Genomic DNA, 23739 nt, shown 5'->3' with positions numbered 1-23739 from the left:
TGTATGAAACAATTATTGGTTGATGGAAGCAAAATTCTGGACAAAAACGTCAAATTTGGTCAAATTTTTGGAAAGAAATTGGTGAAAATTTCGCAGAGCGTTGCCTGTAAATGTACTTGGCGTACACTCAGAACTGTGCCCTAGACATATTCAAAACAACAAATGCTACCGATATTTGATAGAAAAATAAGTGAATTTCCATTAATTTGACATAAAAAACGGTGAAAATGGTCCATTTTGAGTCCAAACCTTGTCATTTTCAAGGCCTAGGGTAAATCGTGTAACTCCGTAACGAATAATCTGATCAAAAAAATGAAAACCAAACATCGATAGGTCAGAGTTCAAAGAATTACCATACAACTACATTGTCCTCCGGGTACTTTCTGCCAAGACGTTTTTTTGTGTCAAAGGATTAGTCAGAATGTGGAAAAATCTCTCCGAGTGAAGCCGAAGATGACGTATTTTAATGAATATTCATGAGAGGTTATGTGTGGCGCCATAAGCTTTGAGGACTTCAATGCAGAAGTAGAGCTCTCTCTGTACAGCAGATCGTGGTGACAGCATAGGACCTACATTTTATGGCTTTTCAGTCGTAACATCGCGAGAATTTCAAAAAATCTGTGCAGTAAATAAGTTTTTATTTGTCGGAAATCACAATTCGTGTGTATATTTTGGTAAAGGGTCAGGAACATCAGAATATCTGTTTCTCTACGCTGACTGTGCAGGGCAGGCTGACAAACAAACACTTTGACATGTGCAAATAAAACACGTAATAAAGAGTAATAAAAAGTTCATCTCGCCCAAAACACTTTGTGCTTTGTCAGAAATCAGTTGAGCGGTTCTTCTCCGTGTACCTTAACCAAACTCCACAAGTGCAATGTTGGGATTTGTGATGGATGTTCTATTGTGTCATTTTTGTCCATATTTATTGATCTTTTTCCATATATTGATTTAATACTAAATGGAAACCACAGTGAAATGTTAATATAGATTGTGCAAAAATGAAGTTCAGCAATTGAAACGAACCAAACCTACTTCCCATAACAAAGAATTTCACGTCCTGAGCCTAGGTGACATTCCAAGACTGTCCCTTACCAGTATAGTACATTATAACACACAACAATAATGCAACACACTGCCTGTGATGTATGTTTCATGCAATCCCAGGACATTTTATGAAACTTAACTAAATCTAAATTTACTATATTACAAAACAAAACAATGATGCTACAAACTGCCAGTTAATAAAATTACAGGACTATTAATTTAATTTATAAAAACTTCAGACTGCATTATTATAATAATCCAGCATACAAAATTGAAATACTGTGAGGGTTTTTTTACGACACAAACATAACCTCAATATACTAATGTATTGGAGTATTCCTCCTTCCAATTTAAGAGAATGATGGTAATTTTTCTCCAGAAAGAAGAGTACATAATGATATAAACAAAAACCATAAAGCTATGAACATTGAAAAGATGGTTCAAGCCAGATCAAAAGTAGATAATTTGTACTTACTTAGGGTGCCTGTAAGTAATTCTGTTTCTCACGTAATACCTTAAAAATAATGGGTCAGTCAGTCAGTCAATCAGTAGTCGGTCAGTCAGTTTGTATATCAATCAGTCAGTCAGTCAGTCAGTCAGATATATTAATGTACATGTTGATGATATTTTAATTTCACAGTTGCACTTTAACATACGACTCAGAAATGACAAAGTCAGAAGGAAACTTTGAGCATTTTGTTTTATTAAATTTCCCCAATTACAGCAATAAATTATAACTCTCAGTTCACTCATGTGATCGCCATCATGATACAATCAGTAATGCAACATTTCCTAATCTTGCCATAGAGGGCATCATTGAAGAAATATAGGTGATGAGAAACACACAGCCACCCTTATCTGTATACGTGTGCAATAAGTGAGTACAAAACAGCCATTTTTGTACTCGATTATTGCCGTTATTCAAGAACCATAAAAGGGATTACTTGTGTAGTTGTGATTAACTTGCCATAGTGTTCACTCCTACTACATGTATTGGTATTTGCATTGCAGTGGAATACCGCAAACTTTACATACCTGTACACAAGTTAGTGTGAGTGTTTCATTCACATGAAATCACATGAATGCAAATGTAATAATACACTTGTTATGAATCTCAGTGTGTGTACATACTAGTAAGTCCATAGGAATAACATTAATCAGGAAGGCGGAATTGAACGTTGGTAATATCATTCTTTCAGGCTCCATGTCAGTACAGTGAGATTTGCAATATAAAGGGCGTGTGCAAGATACATCCTGTTAGCAGTCCATTAGGTAGCATTTCCTATGAAACAACTAATGGTTCCCATGTTTTAAAAAAAATGTAAGCTAATACTTGGGATATGATTCGCCATACGAAAAGCAATATGGCTGCCATGTCTGCGTAAAATCAATTCATTTCATCAGTGAATGCAACTTTTAGTGAAGTACTCATGTCATTTTTTCAACCCATTTAACTGAGAAACTTCACGTACATTATTGTCTACTTTCAACCACCACAGAACCATATAAGCAGAAATGTATACTGGTAAAATTAATTATTTGACATCGTGTAAGTCGACCCAAAACTTGAAGCTAGGTCATAGGTCAAAGGAAACAATAGTTCATCTAGTTGTAAATAGACAGCTTTTTGAGGCTTCCTCGTGTCCTGACAAAAATGCAATGTTATGTTCCAATTAGCTGACTCGTCCTTGTCAACAAAAATGCCCAAATCTCTAGCATTACAAGAAAAATTTGATTCTAATGCACCACCATTTTAGTATTTCGTGGGTCAACCTGTTTCAGATACAACCAAAAAGTCATTTTGTTAGCCTTTTGCATATCTTGAATACACCCATATATTAATATGTATAAGAGAACTTCATGATGTGATAAAGTTAGTGTGACTACTTGTTGCATTTGTACTTTTGTATGTAGTGTTCTGTGCTATACTTTCATTAGTGAACACAGCAAGAAGTACTTCCCAAATACATCATAGTTATACTCATGTGTCATGTGGTCCACCATCCACGTCCATCATCCACAGGTAGGACAAATTCAGTTTATTAAACATACAACTGACGGCGCCTGGGACCCTATTTTGCATATGACTGACTATGTTTGGAGGTGGAGAACTTGTGATGACTCACTGGCAAGTAATCACCAAAATATTAACATTCCCTACATCTGGGTTTTTCACATGCAAATGCCGCATATTTGAATAATCCTGAATGACACACAATCTAAGTAGCTGTTTGCAGGGGAATTTGTCTCATTTGGAAAGGTTTTTTCATTCTATGAAACAAACAGACTGATTTTCGACTAATTTGTGTATCAAGTTACCATCCTACGACATTCACAAACAATTTGTACATGATACATGACCTGTGTGTTTCTCGGAGCACAGAAAAAATGCTGAAAACAAGACCCATAAGCTAGTGCTCTGTACAGCAGTTTGAATTTCCCACATTTGCATAGATTAGCCATAATCCTCTTTATATAGGGCAGTTCTGTCTTTAAGTACAAGATACCATATCAAACTAAAGATCAATCATAAGTATGTCTCTCACTGATGTTACAACACTGGTAATCCAGCCTTCAGTTTACTAAGATAGACGCAAACTAAATCTATTGTTCTTCAATGTGGTAGATTACACATGTGGGTGATAGCGGTTCCTCTGTTGTACAATTCTAATCACCCTGTGATCAAGATAGTATAAACATTGTACTAAAACACTATACTGCAAGTTCAGCAAACTCTTGTCAATAAAACTCTACCATGCCTGAGACTATAATTACACCAACATCCATTCAATAGCTTGTATCACTGTTGTATCAACATGTTGCGACAATAGTTTTAGTTTGTGTCTATCTTTAGTAAACTGAAGCCTTGATTACCAGAGTAGTACTGTGTTATATGTTGCAGATTAAAAAAGCTAAAGAACTTTTTAATATAAAGACATAAATGAAAGTTGATATAACATAGCATTAGTATGAATTCAGTTTCCCAAATTACACTTTAATATTTTGGCAGTTTTTATACCGGTACTATTTACTATATTTCATAGATGAGTATTCATTCTTACATTTCCTTATTAAGGCCAAAAAAAAATTGTTTCTGGTCAGTGAGCCCATCACTTAAATACCCTCACGTCTGTCTTTTTCCTTTGTATATGTCCAGCCCATGTAGTCTGCAGATTCGGGGAAATACAAAAATAACCCTTCCTACTTCAGTGAAGACAACTCCAGAGCCAATCATGAACAAGCAAATGACATCTGCCCCACATACACACTTGCTCTAAAGTACTAAATAAAAAGAACTGTACCTGCCATAAATAGTAGATTGAGTGACAGGTTTGTTGAGAATTATAAAAAAATATTGTGTCATTTCACCACTTCAGTCAAAATGTCCTGACCAGAAACAATTCTTTTTTGGGGGGCCTAAAATATCATTTCTATCATTATACTGTCATTACTGTCCACTTCTTTATTCACCAAAAAACTCACCAATAACATATTATTATTTATCATACTGTAGAATAATTAGATATCATTTGTAGTTTCCTGCTACTGATAGTATGTTGTAAGATTGCAACAGTGTTTTCCAAACAAAACGACACAAACACACCACCATATAACATCTCAAAGTCTTCCTACTTGTATAAAACAAGTTCTCTGTGTCCTAAATCATTACATTCCCTTTGTTGCATTATTCCGTTGATAAGTTAAATCATTAGTTGACAGTTTGAAAAGTACTGTAAATTCACTCATATTGAATTACTTCGTGTACATATTTTATAAAAACAGCTACAATACATATACATATACATTAGCTTCAGATGAACTTGCCTCGCACCACACTGCCACCAAAGTGCTTTTTTCTAAACACTGCCTTCCATATAAAAGAAAACACATTTCACATTTATTTTGTTTAATATTGTGACTAAAAATTGAGTTAGTAATATGTATATTTTCTTTCTTTGTAAATGTTCTTTTTTATTTTTGAATGTATATAATAAATTTTGAAAATACCTGTCTGTGATGAACTACGTGCTTATGGGTCTCTGTAACCATGGATACAAAATGTCTGTAACCATGGATACAAAATGTCCATCACAGCTCATTAATAGCCTTCTCTGCAATATTGAGAAAATAGAATATTTTGTGAGAGACATACACTAGAAATGAAAACAAATTGAAATACAATATTTGATATCTATGTAATAGGGTATGAAAATATTTCACTTGCAATGTCCAATCATTTTTCTATCAGAGGGGTAATATTTATTTGCTCAACTCTCCCATTTTATTTTTATGATCAGTATCAAAGACTTTTTCACATGCTAATTTTGACAAGTAGTTATGTACTCTCTATTTTTTCAAATTACTTTGCATTACCAAGTAATAAAAAAATATTTTCATTTTTTCCATAAGAAAAAATTGTGTTTTATTTCAGTGTGACTAAAGCAGATACTACACTACAGAAAGTCTTACTTGCAATAGCAACCAATGCAGTGTTCGGCAGATTGTCGGCAAAAATCGAGTAATGTGCTAATATTTCTATATAATTAATATCCTTTAAATATGTAGGGTTTAAAGTAATGTATATCATCACACAACCCATGTGGCACAGTGGTTAAGGTTCTGACTTCAAACCCTTAGCCTGTAAAGTTTCAGGTTCAATTCCTGTTCTGGTTTAGAGATTTTTTTTCATTCACTTGGTGATTGTAATAGATATAAGTGATAAAAACACATATGTAAAAGGGGGGGACCCGACAGAGTAGTGGGTAAGATTGTGGACTGGCAAGACAGAGTCCTGAGTTCAATTCCTAGACCGGCAAGTTGGAGTTGGAGTTGGAGTAGGAGTAGGAGTTGGAGTAGGAGTTGGAGTAGGAGTAGGAGTAGGAGTAGGAGTTAGAGTAGAGTAGGAGTTGGAAAAAAGAGTTGCAAATAATTCTTTATTAGAACATTCTTTTATTGACTATAAATTTGAAACAATTTCAAAATAAATGTAAGTGTTAACTTTTTTTTTGCTACACCACAAATGATTCTTTATTACAAAATTTATTTGACTATAATTTTGAAACAATTTCAAAATAAATGACACAAATTAACTTTCATAGTAGCTTTAACTAATTATAATGTACCACTCCAAATAAAGACTACTATAATTCTTACTAGACTTTGTTCAATATATTCCAAGTACAAATATAAATGTCAACCCTATTTTCTAAGAGTAATTTCATAACAGTAATCAATACAACTGTACTAAAGGCAGAAATATCCTTGACTGCATTAAGTTGTTACGATGAGATATGTAGAATAATTTAATTGGTCACCGTTTGGGTAAAATAAGGAACCTTCAGTGATATCCCAGTTTCACCTTGGAATGGAGTGGTACATTCTGACTGGTTAAAGCTACTATGAAAGTCACTGCTTTACAATTTGATAAGCATGAGAACATCATTGTGTACTGTGAAGAAGCTGTACTTAATTCCTGTTTTACCCTGGTCCCTGGAGACTAAGTGAGGATGTTGTAAGAAGATGCAGGGTGAGCTAAAATTTACATACAAAGACACCTCTCACTGTTAGACTAATAAACAAAAGAACACAATACAATCACCATTGGGGGCGCACTTCAAAATTCACTGCATATCATGTTTCGGAGAGTAACTTGGGTGAAAGATCAAAATATTTTTGACAGTAGATAAATAAATGTTATTCATCCTACATAACCATTTCGTAGCATTTTCAGAATGCTAAGTTTGACAACATTGTGAATGGCATTGTAAAATAACTGACTGAAATATATCCTGTTGCTTGTTGCATGCTTCTTAAGACTAACTGAATCATGTCTCCATGTGACATCTAGTTCTCACCTGATATTCATGTACTGTATTGCTCATTTAACCACTTCTGAACAATTTGTTCACAGTTTCATGCACAGCCAAACAATCGATCAGCAGCCATGATAAAGAATTGTAGCTTTCACTTGGCCAAATCTGGGGTGCCCTCTTGTGGTGCTTACCTGCAAAATGGCAGAACTTAGGTATCTGGACTATGGCGTATTTGGCTTGTGTAGGCAAATGACCAATATTATTCTGTTGACTCAATCTCAATCTATATATAATAAAGTACTTTTCAAGTCTGTGTGTCAAAAGATCGAAATTTCAGATTGGCTCGTTCCTTTAGCTGATGATCCCTGGGAAGCCAATGTGAGTCTGAATCCTTTATCAATGTCAGCATCGTCTTCACACTGTACAAAATAATAAACAAATGAAAGGTTTAGTATTTTGCACTACATTAGTTTTTTCAAGCTAAAAGATGAAGAGTGAAACACTATTTTCAAAATTTCCAGCTGAGGAAAGCAAAATTCTACGTGCATAATTTATGAAAAATTAAAACAAAATAGTGGTGACTTTGAACATTTGATTTTGAGCAATGAAGAACCAATGACATTGCCATGATGTAGGAAGACCACGGTATAAATTCCATATTTTTCGTTTGAATGTCTTCAACTTGGCTTGTGCGAAGTATAATATGCAGACACTGAATACAAAATCGACATGAATCTTTGACTACATTGCCATGATGTAGGAAGACCACGGTATAAAGTCCATATTTTTTGTGTGAATGTCTTTAACTTGGCTTGTGCGAAGTATAATATGCAGACACTGAATATAAAATCAACATGAATCTTTTGACTAGTTTGACATCACTGGGAGATTATTAAAGACGTTTGATTATAATTTAATAATCAAATTATATAATTTTATATAGCCAAAAATTTAATAAAAATAATTTTTTTATTTTATCACTGGTGCAGCGGTGTTAAAGCCCATTATACCATTCACATGCCACATAGAACAAACAAGCGACCTATCGGTCAGAATAGCTCCGCTGTTTTTTTTTTTTATTTTATTTTTTATTTTGGTGACATGTAGAAGTGGTTCAGTTCTTCAGCTCTTCACTATGCAGTTTTGTTTTAGCGATGCAATAAAGTGATTAGTGGTTTCATATGATGTCTCACTATAAACAAATTTTACACAGAAGTTGGTAATGTATTGTACTTTTATACCATAGTCACCATTTTATAACAAAAATCTACTGTTATGAAAAATTGCACAAAATCTCTGAAAAAAATGACTGGGAAATGCACACAAGAAAAAGAAAAAAAAAGAGGATTTTGAGGTTGGCTATAAACAATTCCAGTGTCTTACAGCTTTAACCCTGGAAAATTTTAATGATGAATGAAATAAACTAGGGATCTAAAATAATTTTGAGGCAATTTGAATTTCAATTTTCTAACAAATTTACTAGTGACCAAGTCAACAACATTCAACTTGTACTAGTTGTAGTAGATATATATAGGGAAGAAATGTATTAATCGCCATCTTAGTTTCCGTACGGCGACAATCCCAAGTACCCGAAAGAGAGTCATTCTCAGCCAATTCAGGGTTCGACACTAGAGTAAAAAAGTCACTATCCCACAGGACTAGGAAAATTGATAACGTAGTAGTCCTGCAAAAAATGTGGTGGTCCTATCTTCAAGTGCTTTCACTTGTTCACTTAGGCTCTTCATCTCTCTTAGTTTTTGCTCTACTTCTAATTCACTTTTCCAAACCCCATATTTATTTCAAACCCTGTGTTGTAATTGAACTGTCTATTTCTTTGTAGTTGTTTGTGCATCATCAACTCCTTACTGTAATTTTATTCTCTTGTTTATGTTTTGGAGCTTCTTCTCTTTTTTTGTTGCTTTCTGTGAGTAGTTTGTCTTAATTGGGGGGGGGGGGGGATAATAAGATATTATGTGGTCTTATTTCTAGCTTAAATACTACATAACATTTCTGGTACACATTGATCTAACTATTGCATTTTTAAAAGACAAAAAATTACCTTACATAGAGCAAGTCTTTATAGTGTTGTCCTTAGTGCATATTAGAATGTATTTACAACATAAAAATAAATAAATTTGAAGGTTATCAGCGGTTACAGCAAAATTTTGTTACTAATTACATGTACAAGTCACTTCGTCTATTTTCGTGTCTATGTACTTCCGGGTTGACATAAACGTTAAACGTGATGCAGTCGGCCCTATAATTACTAAGAAATGACAAAACCGTTCGCAAAATAAAGTTCAGGATTTTAATTTTTCAAACTGAATATCAATATCCACTACACATTCAATAACTGGTTTCGTGTATTTAGAAATGTGCCCCAAAACATGAACACGGAACACGGAATCGTGTCAGTGTTACTAGCCAAGTTAGCAGTTTCATTGTAGGCTGTAAGTTGTACCGGTAAAAAAGACGATCATCACATCATGTAGGAAGTACAAAAACATAGAACACATTTTCTTGCTGAATAAACTCACTGAAATAACAATACGGTCAAATTGCGTCTTCGATTTTGACAGCCACCATTATGATCGAGCTTCACTTAGTTCCGTTGAACGTGGCCGAGCCCGGGCGAACGCTGCGCTGACATCCAATTTGTACAGCGTTTTTACAAAGGGAGCTCGTCAATAACCTGCCGAATAATTAACTCAGAAACGTAGTTTAAATACTAACTGATCTAAAAATTACTGTTTACAAAGACTACACATCCGTACATAAATACGAAATCGTGCGATAAAGATTTCAACTTTACTAATTTACTTGTTACAGTGTAGCGGCACTAGGCCAGCCTTACCCTTATTATACACATATCATCGTACAATTAATTTTATTGGCTATAATATTAGCTACATTTGAAAGGTCTCACTTGATTGGCTCACCCTTCGCTATTCCCGTTTTCAAGAGACACCCCACCAGAATAAAGTGCCACGTAGTACAGCAATGGTGCGAGATCGCCTGTTGGGCGACTTTCCCACCGGGTGTGCTTTTCGAAAACTACACAACACATAAGCTTTTATGACACGGAATCATAGAAAATCTACCCCGTTTCCAAACTAATCGTAATTTTATTGCGAATAGACAACCGGAGTTGCTCAAAATAGCAAACAAGCGACCTATCGGTCAGAATAGCTCCGCTGTTTTGTTTTTTTATTTCATTTTTTATTTTGGTGACATGTAGAAGTGGTTCAGTTCTTCAGCTCTTCACTATGCAGTTTTGTTTTAGCGATGCAATAAAGTGGTTAGTTGTTTCATATGAAGTCTCACTATAAAACACATTTTACACAGAAAGTTGGTAATGTATTGTACTTTTATACCATAGTCACCATTTTATAACAAAAATCTACTGTTATGAAAAATTGCACAAAATCTCTGAAAAAAATGACTGGGAAATGCACACAAGAAAAAGAAAAAAAAAGAGGATTTTGAGGTTGGCTATAAATAATTCCAGTGTCTTACAGCTTTAACCCTGGAAAATTTTAATGATGAATGAAATAAACTAGGGATCTAAAATAATTTTGAGGCAATTTGAATTTCAATTTTCTAACAAATTTACCAAGTCAACAACATTCAACTTGTACTAGTTGTAGTAGATATATATAGGGAAGAAATGTATTAATCGCCATCTTAGTTTCCGTACGGCGACAATCCCAAGTACCCGAAAGAGAGTCATTCTCAGCCAAATCAGGGTTCGACACTGGAGTAAAAAAGTCACTATCCCACAGGACTAGTAAAATTGATAACGTAGTAGTCCTGCAAAAAATGTGGTGGTCCTATCTTTAAGTGCTTTCGCTTGTTCACTTAGGCTCTTCATCTCTCTTAGTTTTTGCTCTACTTCTAATTCACTTTTCCAAACCCCATATTTATTTCAAACCCTGTGTTGTAATTGAACTGTCTATTTCTTTGTAGTTGTTTGTGCATCATCAACTCCTTACTGTAATTTTATTCTCTTTTTTTATGTTTTGGAGCTTCTTCTCTTTTTTTGTTGCTTTATGTGAGTAGTTTGTCTTAATGAGGGGGGGGGGGGAGTAATAAGATATGTGGTCTTATTTCTAGCTTAAATACTACATAACATTTCTGGTACACATTGATCTAACAATTGCATTTTTAAAAGACAAAAAATTACCTTCCCATGGAGCAAGTCTTTATAGTGTTGTCCTTAGTGCATATTAGAATGTATATACAACATAAAAATAAATAAATTTGAAGGTTATCAGCAGTTACAGCAAAATTTTGTTACTAATTACTGTACAAGTCACTTCGTCTATTTTCGTGTCTATGTACTTCCGGGTTGACATAAACGTTAAACGTGATACAGTCGGCCCTATAATTACTAAGAAATGACAAAACCGTTCGCAAAATAAAGTTCAGGATTTTAATTTTTCAAACTGAATATCAATATCCACTACACATTCAATAACTGGTTTCGTGTATTTAGAAATGTGCCCCAAAACATGAACACGGAACACGGAATCGTGTCAGTATTACTAGCCAAGTTAGCAGTTTCATTGTAGGCTGTAAGTTGTACCGGTAAAAAAAACGATCATCACATCATGTAGGAAGTACAAAGACATAGAACACGTTGTTTTCTTGCTGAATAAACTCACTGAAATAACAATACGGTCAAATTGCGCCTTCGATTTTGACAGCCACCATTATGATTGAGCTTCACTTAGTTCCGTTGAACGTGGCCGGGCCAGGACATCCAATTTGTACAGCGTTTTTACAAAGGGAGCTCGTCAATAACCTACCGAATAATTAACTCAGAAACGTAGTTTAAATACTAACTGATCTAAAAATTACTGTTTAGAAAGACCGCATCCGTACATAAATACGAAATCGTGCGACAAAGATTTCAACTTTACTAATTTACTTGTTACAGTGTGGAGGCCAGTCTTACCCTTATTATACACATATCATCGTACAACTAATTTATTGGCTATAATATTAGCTACATTTGAAAGGTCTCACTTGATTGGCTCACCCTTCGCTATTCCCGTTTTCAAGAGACACCCCGCCAGAATAAAGTGCCACGTAGTACAGCAATGGTGCGAGATCGCCTGTTGGACGACTTTCCCACCGGGTGTGCTTTTCGAATACTACACAACACATGATAAGCTTTTATGACACGGAATCATAGAAAATCTACCCCGTTTCCAAACTAATCGTAATTTTATCGCGAATAGACAACCGGAGTTGGTCAAAATTAGAAATTAAAAATCAAATGAATTTTACTATGACCGTAAATTCCTATAGCCGGTGGTTTGAATTCTGAGCTCCCTAATATACCTATTGAAAAGACACTATTCCGTCGGACTACCTGCAATGGGCATTTTAGTAACCTCTCACTTGATCATGAGGTGCATATACTGGAATGAACCATTCTGTAGGAGGGGTGGAGAATTTGGATTGAAGTTTACAACCCTTTTTCGAACAAATATTTGTCATTTGGGCACACAATGCGTAGAATTAAGACTATAGAACATATTACATTGCTTGTTTGACGTCATTAGTGTCTTTTGAAAAGTTGCACTTTACCTAAAGTCTCGCGGACTGATTTCCAATATGGCGTCGGTCATAATGCTCATTAACATATTCATTTTTTTTTTCAAATTACAAAAAAAAAATCATAAAAAATAGAAGAGAAGACATGCTGACTTGAAATTAACACATCTAAGTAAGCTACCCTCTGTGCATCAACACACCAGATATCAAAGCAATCTGACTTGAAGTTTATGAGGAGTTGATAAAAATGTAATTTTTGGAAAAAAAATCATAAAAAATTGAAAATGGCACAGATCAACTTGGCATGAACAAATCTGAATAGCCTCCCCCAGGGAACATGCACACCAAATATTGAAGTATTCTGGCTGTTACTTTCAGAGAAGATAGTGAAAATATAAAAGTTTGACGGACACCTATGATTCACCTATACACTCTATACTCTATACAACCTATACCTACATGTAAAGCTACGCTTTCAGCTTTCGCTGACAGCGGAGCTAAAAATATGAAATATGCACTCTGGCCATTCTCCATCACGACAACACATGTCTAGTTACATCACTGGTTCTGCTGTGTTCGAAATAAGAGTCAAAACGTTCAATTTACTTTCCCCAATTTTTTTTTGGACATGGTATGATCAAAATCTGCAGATAGCTCTTAGACAGGTGTGAATGTTTACATTTGGCCCCCATAAGTTGGAGATTACACAACAACACCTTTACATATATGTACAGGTATACCCGATGTCTATTGGCAACAGGTGAGATTCATTTGATTTGATTTCCACAACACTGTGCCTACAGTTGTAAGCGAAGGGATGATAAGGTAGCTCTCATAGATCATGGATGTATTAGTGAGATGTAGTTTACAGGATTTTTCTAAGGTTTTTGAGGTTGGGCATTATGTTACATATATCAGCACCATATTTACATATACCAGATGTCACATGGCAACAGTAGGTGATTCACTTGATTTGATTTCCACTGCACCATCCTACATTGCCTACAGTTGTAAGGAGAATTATGATAAGGACACCCCAGCAACGTATTGGACAGTCAAGATGTGAACTCAATCTGATGTCGTGTACACTTCGCGATTTTCTTTTGACTGTTACTTTTACTGTCGTTTGATTAAAAGATTTGATGTGCACTATGACTTACCAATTTGTTGAAATTCATTCCACCTTCAGGAGCTTTAGGACTTGTTTCTCTCAGTGTTTCTCGGCTGCTCACTTTTGGCTGGCCATGTAGGGAAATCAGACTCATTTATTGGTAGAGGTGAGTCTTTGAAATATTCATGTTCTAATGCTGTGTCTGCAGTGATACGTCTCATACCGGGGTTGTATGTTAAAGACCTAGAAAAAAAATGTTTTTAAATTTAGTTTTGCTTTTCACTCTGTGTATCTTGGTTCTCCCTTAAAGAAACATAATCAATTTTTATGGAGGAAGTATACCCCACTTTGCCTGAGATGATTGGTTGCATCAAATCATTGGCAAAACATGAAAAACAATGACAGATTATGGCGGCCATCTTGGATTTTCAAATGTCCAATCAGAACCATTAAAAAACATCCATCAGGAATATTCAGGCCATGTTTTATGCTCATATCACACCTGTGAAGACACCATAATTTGAACACAAAATACTGTAATGGGCTTTTGAACATCAGTCACTTTATAACCAGACATGAAAACAAAAGATAAACATAAATGGATACGTGGGGGCGCTGTTCATTTTATTTGACCTTAGCAATGGTAATAGTCACAGGGCTCGAAATTCGTTTTTTTTCTTGGTAGCCCAAGTGGGCTACCGTCTTTTAAATTTGGTAGCCCGAGAGCAATGACTGGTAGCCCATATGCATACATTCCTAAATTAATGGTGTCTGTGTATATATGTAACTATATGATGTATTGAATTCGATGTTTGATTGAATAACTAAAGAGTCACAGTAACACGTTATTTGTGTGTATTTCATGCCAATTTTTTGCATGTATCTGTCTCTGGGGACGTGTCATAAAGAGGGACCGTATGAGGCTTACTGTTACAACGTACGATTATCATTGCAATGAAGAAAAAACATGAAGTCGCAGTTCGTACTTGTAACTATTATCTAAATCTCTTGGTGCAGTGAGACCTGTAAAATTTGAATATGATTCAACATATGGAAAACGTATAAACAGTTTCATAAGCCCCATGGCCATTTCCTGATGTGGAGACTACGTCTTGGGTAGTTTAGAAACTATGTGCTGTTATCATTATCTATCCACGTGATTGGTTACTTATTAACAGACGGGTTAGACAGGATTTGTACTAATACAGGGTTCGTACACTTAAAGCAAAACAAAATTCCAGGACTTTCCAGGGGTTTTTCGTCAGTTTTCCAGGGGTATTCATATTGATTTTGGCCTTTTTCCAGGGGTGTTGACACTAAAGTATATTTTTTGAATGACATTTAATTGTCTGATGTGGACGAGAAAAATCAACAACAGTTCCCATATGTCACAAAACATTTTAAAGACAATCGACACTATGCAAGATATTGGTTTCAAAACCATGTTTACACGCTAAGATTAACGGAGAAACCTCTGTCCTACCCCCAAAGTAGCCGTTTCGTCAAGCTGGTGCATTGATCGTGTAAGATTGAGTCGCAACATTCGTCAGTCTAATTCAGACATATCCAGAAAAATAAATTAAAAACTAAAGTTTGTCCTCGTTATTGTTTGGTTTGATGTTCTAGATTTATAAGCCACCTAAAATAATTTTTTTCTTCAAAATTTTGAATAAAAACGTCATTTACGTAACGAAATTTCGAGCTATGAATAACTGAATACATTCATCGATTGCGTCTCGATGTTTATATACGGATGCCACGAGTTGCGGAACATCGTGATTTCTCAACTCAACTTGACCATTGACGAATGTTACTGTACCGACAACATAAAACAGTAGTTTATTCTTTTAGAACATGTAACACAAATACCCATTTATCGACGAAATAAAAGTCACAACCGTACTTCCACAACCCGGAAATTCAACTGCACTTCCCTAGGCCCTAGCCCTAGCTTGTAGTATCAGTCGACTCGTGCGCCTAACTTGTAACAATTTCTAATCGAGGTTGATGATGCTTTGATACTCGCTACAGTGTTACGATAATCTTGTTAACAGACCTACTGTACATGTTACCCCAGCCGGGACTGTTACAATATCATGTCCCTGAAATGACGACTGGGAGATGTACGGAGTAGCAATATATGCAAGATCGAAAGAAACACTGTGGCGCCCATTCAACTAATACGCACGGTCTGTGGGGCAAAGTGTCTCGTGGAACGATCGCTTGACTGTCTGGGTTCAATCGGCGTGAATTTTGATTCATCACCCAGCGTGGCGAAAGACTTTGAAAATATTTTCGCGATTTCACATTTACGAGATTCAGAATCATATGAATGGGTGGCTCGAGCACGGACATGACGATCGTCAATATTAATCGATCGATTGAACATGATCATTTTCCAGGGTTTTCCAGGGGTAGGGCGCATTTTTCCAGGGTTTTCCAGGGAGGGTTTGAAATTCCAGGGTTTTCCAGGACCGTGCGAACCCTGTAATACATGACGGCCATTACGGCAAAGCCCCTTCCATTCATGGGCGAAGAGATAATCAAACAGAGCCTAAGACCACATCAGCAGACGGTCCATGCTGAAAACTTCACTCAGATAAATTCAAATCATCATGTCACCATTTCATTCTCACGTAAAACTTCAACTTTCTTTTGAGCTTTGCTACTACTACTAGATTGAATGCATTACGTGAATTTACCATTCACCACTGCATGCTCTCAGGGGTTGCGTGAGCGTGGTTTACACACGGAATGTTTTAGGCATCGTTCAAGAATAAATGAATCTGTAGGTGTATACCAAGTTAACAGTTCTCATCAGCATAAAATTTTATCAAACACCATTACAACTGTGTCTCTGTCAAGTTGAAAGTTAAAGCGGTCATTCATGTTATGGAATTTAGTTACTGCAGCAGTGCTGTACCGAGAGTGTACTGTACTCCGACTCCGAGAAGAACCGGAAGGGCCCGGGCCGGAGAGCAGATTTCCAGCGGGACTACCGCGAATTTCGAGCCCTGAGTCACCAGTCATTTTTGAGTTTTTGAATCTTACTGTTTGCAAAGTTTAAGTTGTCCACGTTGACAGTATTATATGTAGTTATAGGCAGCCCTCAGATATGCAACCTATGGTCACTTTAAAAAATACAACCTTTTCCTATGAACTCGCATAACTAAATTGTTTCAATGAACTGTTACATCTAAAGAAGAACTCAGGTCTGCACTCTGAATGTTACCCAACACAATCAGACAGTCCACAGTCCCTACTGGCAAGCCCTCAGGTATGTAACCTTCACTGACTTATGTAATTTAGCACGTATCAACAATAGTTTTACATTGAGTATATTTGAATTTGCCTATAGCCTGATTTCCATACTAGTATGTAGAATGAATCTCCTTCTTACCTTTGCACCGAGCAGTAGTTCAGGAGCATAGTGTCACTACTATAGGTGTGTACTGTTTGAGAGGGGTACCATACTCTCTAGCTAGTCCAAAATCACCCACTTTGAGAACACCTTTATGACTTAGCAACAGGTTAGAGGTCTTCAGATCACGATGAAGTATCCAATTGTCATGGAGATGACGTACAGCCTGTAGTAACTGACGTAGAAGACATTTCACTTCACCTACATGGATATCATAGATAATATCAATATATGCATGAACACTCATTTCATAAGACAGTACTGCTAAAAATTTTGTTTCTGAAACAAAGTTGAACAAAAGAAGTGACGGGAAAAGGACAATGTGATTTAAACTGTAAATATTTTGATATTATTCCCCAATATTTTTCTTTGTTCATCAAAGGAAATATGAGTGACTCAAGAGACCCATGTCACTACAAGTCGCTGGATGAGTAGTGACAACCCTTAGGTCACGAGTATTTTCATGGTGAATGAAGAAAAGAATTTGGGGAATTATACCATTGCCAGTAAATATCAAAAAGAAATCGGGGAAAGAAATGGTAATTTTTAGTGTTTTGACTCATATTTCAAACAAAGCAGAACTGATGACAGCCATTGTCGTGACATAGATGTGCATTGTCATGATGAAGAATGACAAGAGTAAATATTCCATATTTTTTTATTGAACTTCATTCATGCATGGTATAATGGTACATAAAAGCGTCTTCCATGAATTGATGGATGCCATGATAACTTTGACAAAGGCCTATATCGACACAACTGCCCTCAACTCCTTAGACATGCGTTGTCGTGGCATATTAATATAGATGTGCGTTGTCATGACTTAGAATGACCAGAGTAAATATTCCATATTTTTTATTGCACCTCGCCCGCGCAAGGTATAATGGTACCAAAAAAAAGTCACGTCTTCCATGGTGGATGCTACAATTTGGCATGGACCTATATCGACACAATGGCCCTCAACTCCATAACTTCCAATGTATTTACTCTCATATCATTTCTGTTCACTTACCCAATGTGAATGGTTGTTTCATAGTTTCAAGTCATGTTCTACATAGTCCATAGTATATAAATCTTATCCATGTTACTACCGACGTATCTCCTGTTGAGGAAGTAGAAATGTGAATTAATACCCTGGGGTGAAAATTGTTGAATCCTGTGTTTCCCAACTTGTAGGTATTTGTTTATTGTACAAACACACTCAAAGACAAACATGCATACATACATGATAATACTTACAAACACACATACATACATACATACATACATACATACATACATACATACATACATACATACATACATACACACACATACACACATACATACATACATACATACATACATACATACACACACACACACATACATACATACATACATACATACATACACACACATACACACATACATACATACATACATACATACATACATACATACATACATACATACATACATACATACATACATACATACACACACATACACACATACATACATACATACATACATTACATACATACATACATACATACATACATACATACATACATACACACACACACACACACACACATTTCACAATTTTAAAGCCCTAGTAATGGCTAATATTCACTGAAAGTGGCAACATTTTTGAGATTGGCTAATTCTGGGGCTAAATACCGTACCATGCCTATAGCACTACTGAATTTTGTTAATTCAGTTGTGCTAACAAAATGAGTAACCCCCCACATCTTGCCACACTTGAGACATTTTAGTCATCTCCTCCCTTTCCCCAAAACACACAGACATCCTCTCTCTCTCTCCCCTCTCTTTCTCTCTTGTTCTCTCTCTCTCTCCCTCTCCCTCTCTTTCTCTCTTGTTCTCTGTCTCTCTCTCTTTCTCTCTTGTTCTGTCTCTGTCTCTTTCTTTCTACAAAGAGATATTAAGGCAGAAACACATCTTCATGGCTGTCACCTGCCTCATAAAATGTTATAACTTATATACTGAACTATATATTATTATTGTTGTTGTTGTTGTTGTTGTTGTTGTTGTGAAGCCGTAAGAAAATTTGCAAACTTTTCATCACAAAGATATGCTCCATCATAGGTATACAGGTGAGTTTTATACTTTGAATGTTTGCAAGATATTTGAGTAATGCCCCTTTCCATTCCTCAGTTTTGGAGGAACCATGGATATAAATACATAGCATGGATGACGGTAGCTAGAGGTAGGAAGGACTCTTCTTACCTCCAACTTCAAAGGGCTCCATGCAAGACAGGGATAAATGTCAGAATGGAGTCCAGTACCACAGACACTTGCTTGCCGAGATATGTTTAAGAATACAATAAAATGTCGATAATATTGACATATTTAGTTGATAATTTATGGAAGGGGTAAAATACCACGGTGTTTTAAACAGAGTAATATAGACTCGTGCACCGTCTGTAAGCAGGACCACAGGTACCCGAATCAATGTGTATGATTTAAAAAAAAAAAATATGTATGTAAATATTATTTATATACAATACATTTTTTTTCTACACATTTAGTGATTCGAGTACCTGTGAGCAGGACCAACATCAGGCCCGAGTCGGAGTAGCATGCGCTATGCACAGTATGCAGCAGTGCATAACATGTGACGATACAACCTGTTCTGTAACGCGTACAGTACACATTTCAGAAGTTTAGCACACTAAACATGATAACTTCATATATAAACTACTTACGAAAAAACTCGGCCACCGTTTCGGCTGAACCTTTCAAAGTAATACTGTTTTTCGTGGCTTGCTTCGTAGCCGCCATTTTTTTGTGTCTGACCTGTATCCGTGCATTCTCTGATTGGCTATAGTGACACACGTGACATCACTATCGCACAATTTTCATTGGTTCATTTCAAAGGACCCTCCATGTGTGTCAAAATACACGCACACTGGAAACATCATTTTTTCCCTTCAAAATGTGTACCATACCACACTATCTGTGTGTAGCGTAATAAAGAACTGAATACTATGTTTCTAACTCCATGGATGGTCTGATCATACATGGAAGTTATTACTGAATGCATATTACAATGTAAAAGTGGCCAAGTGATATACCTAATCAAGGTTTGAGTTTCCCAAAACGGTAACAAAATATTTATCTCATTTAGTGTTGATATGGGAAACGCGCGCGCAAGCACACACACACACACACACACACACACACACACACACACACGCACGCACGCACGCGCACGCCCCCCCCCCCCCACAGACAGACAGACAGACATACATACAGACAGACAGACATACATACATACATACATACATACATACAAAAAATTCAAATGCACATACACACGTACGTACGTACATACATACATACATACATACATACATACATACATACATACATACATACATACATACATACAATGATACAAAAAAATACAAATGCACATACACACGTACATACATGATACATGCATACATGCATATGCACACACACGCATCGTTTCCATCGTTTTGTGCCGTTTGTTTTTGTTTGGGAAGGCGGCAATCACTCGGAGCAAAAACAAATGAAAGAACATACATAAAGAACATACAAAAAGGGGTCAGACTTGATTAGCAAAGCTATTTTCTGACTCCCATTGCCTGTATAAATTGTGTACTAGTATATATATTTTTTTCCAAGTGATCTGTAATTATTTCTTGTACAGGTAATAAAAATCAATCAATCAATCAATCAAATGACACAAAACGATGTAAATAAAGGTAAATAAAGGATTTAGCCGCTTTAACCACATCGGATTTTAATCAGATTGGGTTGTAAACTGCCAATATGATTTAATTTATGTGATTTGCCGAAGGCGCGTTCGTACCCATTCGGAAGACTTCGAATCTGATGAAGCTATCATCATATTTACATTGAGCGTAGAGGTCAACTTTTCAAAGTGAATATGAATATGATGGTAATTGGTAGCTTCACACTCATCGTGTTAACGGCATGCATTTAGAACAACGCCCTCTGTGTTAGATATTGGTCAGTGTCTCGTCTGAACGGCATGCATTTAGAACAGCGCCCTCTGTGTTAGATATTGGTCAGTGTCTCTCCTCCCCCGTATAGCGCCCTCTGTCAAATATTGGTCAGTATCTCTCAGGTCTGTACGTATGTACATTCCAGTATGGGTAGGAATGTAGGCCAGGTTAAATGATAATATGGCTTAACACAATTTTACAATTTCAAAGGTAGCTTGCTTTCTCTAAACACAGGTATCATTAGTATAGAGCCCATTTCACACAGATTTACTCCAGTAGTAGTAGTAGTTAGCAAATACTTGAAAAATTTACACCATTTATTCTGAGACTGGTGTTACATGCATTAGGTTCACTGTGACAAGTGTCATTTATATGTGAACTTCTAATATCTCTGGGGATCATTGTGAAAACCATGTTTTTTCTGCTACTTGTGCCTGTTTTGGGACTAAAAAAATCTTTAAGAACTTCCTGGGAAACTGGGCAACGAGATTCATATCGCCTTTAAATAACGGAGACATTACACATATACTTTGTAAGATGTACAAAAGATATAGCTTTATTTAAAAGACAATGTTGATAGTACAAAAATTAAGTAAGTACCATCAAAAGTACACCTCAATATCCCTATGTTGGCATTAAATGGGATAACTCTCCATACAAAGCAATGAGATCAAACCAAAATATACTTAAAGATAGGGGTGGATGGATATTAAAAAAATGATACTGACTCTAGGTATCCATAAGTATGAGAATACATATCAAAAATACTGAATAGGGTTTAATCATTGTCACCAGATTGTAGAAAACTGGTGAAGAAATACAAAACCAAAGTCTGTGTGAAATTACATATTACCTTACCTATACCTTTCAACCCTTCTAATACAAAATTTAATCAACAGGCACTGGAATTGAATCTGAATAAAAAAAATTAATTTTGAAAGTAACATCCCTGGCAAACTTAAATATCAAGAATGTGAAGTTCCCTATTCTACTATGTGCTAATGTTGTCTAGCATTTTATTAAAAACATAATTATATAATATGTATAATGATGATGCCTTCCCTATTCCAGAATGAAATTGGCCAAGCTCCTGTGCAATACAGTTGGAACTATCCAAAGTGCCAAGATGATTAGGGGTGTAGAATTTTAAAAACATGATTACAGTTGAATATGTTTCTAACAAGGTAATTTTATTTTTACTTTTAGCAACTGATATCGTAAGGGTATTGACTTACAAATGCAGTTACCATTGACTACAGTGTACACACACCAGATTTGATGTCATTCCAACTATTTTTCCATGAATTTATGGAGACATGAAACATTATACATTGACCATCTATTGGATTCCAACATAGAAACTTCTCCACAGTCTACGTTAGTGTTTAAAGAGGTGAGATAAATAGTTCAATAACAAACTACGTTCTTTTACTGGGGGGTGGAGGGTGGAGGGTTTTGAGCCATTTTAGTTCTCACCCTACAGAAACGATGTTAAATTTAATGTGTCTATTTGTACCCCTACAAATGTTGCTAGAAAATGTTGTCAAATTGTAAAATACAATAATATTCCCTGTGGCAAATGCATAGCACTAAAATAAAGTTTCAACAAAAGAACTATTTTTTCCTCCCTACATGTTGGCTTTGTGTTCATTGCACTATATACATACTGATTTGAAATTGATTGTGCTGTCTGAAACATTTTCAATTTTGGCTAATTTAGGTGGGGGGGGGGGGAGTGTCTGAGGCCTAAGTAAAGAATTTAGTTTATCGTAGTAATGAAAATGATTTTGCTGTCTGAAACATTTTCAATTTTGGCCAATTTAGTTAGAGGGGGAGGGGGTCTGAGGCCGAACTAAAAGAATTTAGCTTTTCATCCTACATTGATCTATTGATCTCGCCCCTTAATATTTACATATCAATGTGAATTGTTCACCTAAACATGACTGTGTACATAGTTTTTCTAAGAATAAAACCCCAGTTTGCAGTGCTTGTACATGCTACCATGCATGTTGTATACTTACAGCTACAAATTCATGTTTGGCAGTGACAGTTTTCTGTACTTAAGAAAAAGCATACAGAAAGTCAAAGTACAAAATGTAAACTCAGAAAGCATGGAAGTATATAAGTGGTCATCGTAATAACTGAACAGCATTTAAAAATGTCTACCCATGCTTCAAAAGGAAAGTCCTTTTCCCAACTCCTGGACAAACATGTAACTGGCAGATTTGATAATCTCTATTCACGAGAAATTATTGCTGTTGATTGATTGCATAAACCAAATGTTTATATGTTAGTAAAGTACAAAGGCACTTGATGATACTAAATGAAAGAGTAACTCAGTCTATACAAATGGTGTTTAAATCTTATGTAATTTCCCTGAAATGAATGAATGGGCAATATTCCCAACGAGGTGTTCTAGATAATTGGAAAAAGTCTTTCTCACTCCCTCTCCTCCTCCGTTCTTTTTCACAATCACTCTCATCTCTCCCACCTCTTCTCTATTTTCTCCCTCCCTCTACTCTTTCTCTCCCCATTCTACTCCTTCCCTCCCCTTTTCTCCCTCTACTCTCTGTCCCACCCTACTCTATTCCTTCTTCTCCCCCTTTTTTCCCTCCCTACTCTATTCCTTCCTTCCCCCTTTTCTTTCCCTCCCGACCCCCCCTTCTTTCCCTCCTTACTCTATTCCTTCCTACTCCCACCCCTTTTCTTTCCCTCCCTACTCTATTCCTTCCTACCCCCCTTTCTTTCCCGCCCTACTCTACCCCCCCCCCCCCCCCCCCACAC

General features: G+C 36.1%; 1 protein-coding gene across 1 annotated transcript; it reads right to left on the bottom strand.

The window, feature by feature from the left end:
• Positions 1 to 7153: 7153 nt before the first annotated feature.
• LOC144451946 (cyclin-dependent kinase 11A-like) lies at positions 7154 to 13726 on the bottom strand. The gene is made up of 2 exons (XM_078142868.1): positions 13583 to 13726; positions 7154 to 7279 (listed from the first exon to the last, which is right to left on the bottom strand). The coding sequence occupies exons 1-2, from the start codon at positions 13685 to 13687 to the stop codon at positions 7178 to 7180; spliced, it is 207 nt and encodes a 68-aa protein (XP_077998994.1). The 5' UTR covers positions 13688 to 13726; the 3' UTR covers positions 7154 to 7177.
• Between the last annotated feature and the right edge of the window lie 10013 nt (positions 13727 to 23739).

This window comes from Glandiceps talaboti, chromosome 22 (assembly GCF_964340395.1).
Source record: "Glandiceps talaboti chromosome 22, keGlaTala1.1, whole genome shotgun sequence".
In the NCBI taxonomy this organism is placed as follows: Eukaryota; Metazoa; Hemichordata; class Enteropneusta; family Spengelidae; genus Glandiceps; species Glandiceps talaboti.
This window is presented reverse-complemented; position numbering and strand designations above follow the sequence as displayed.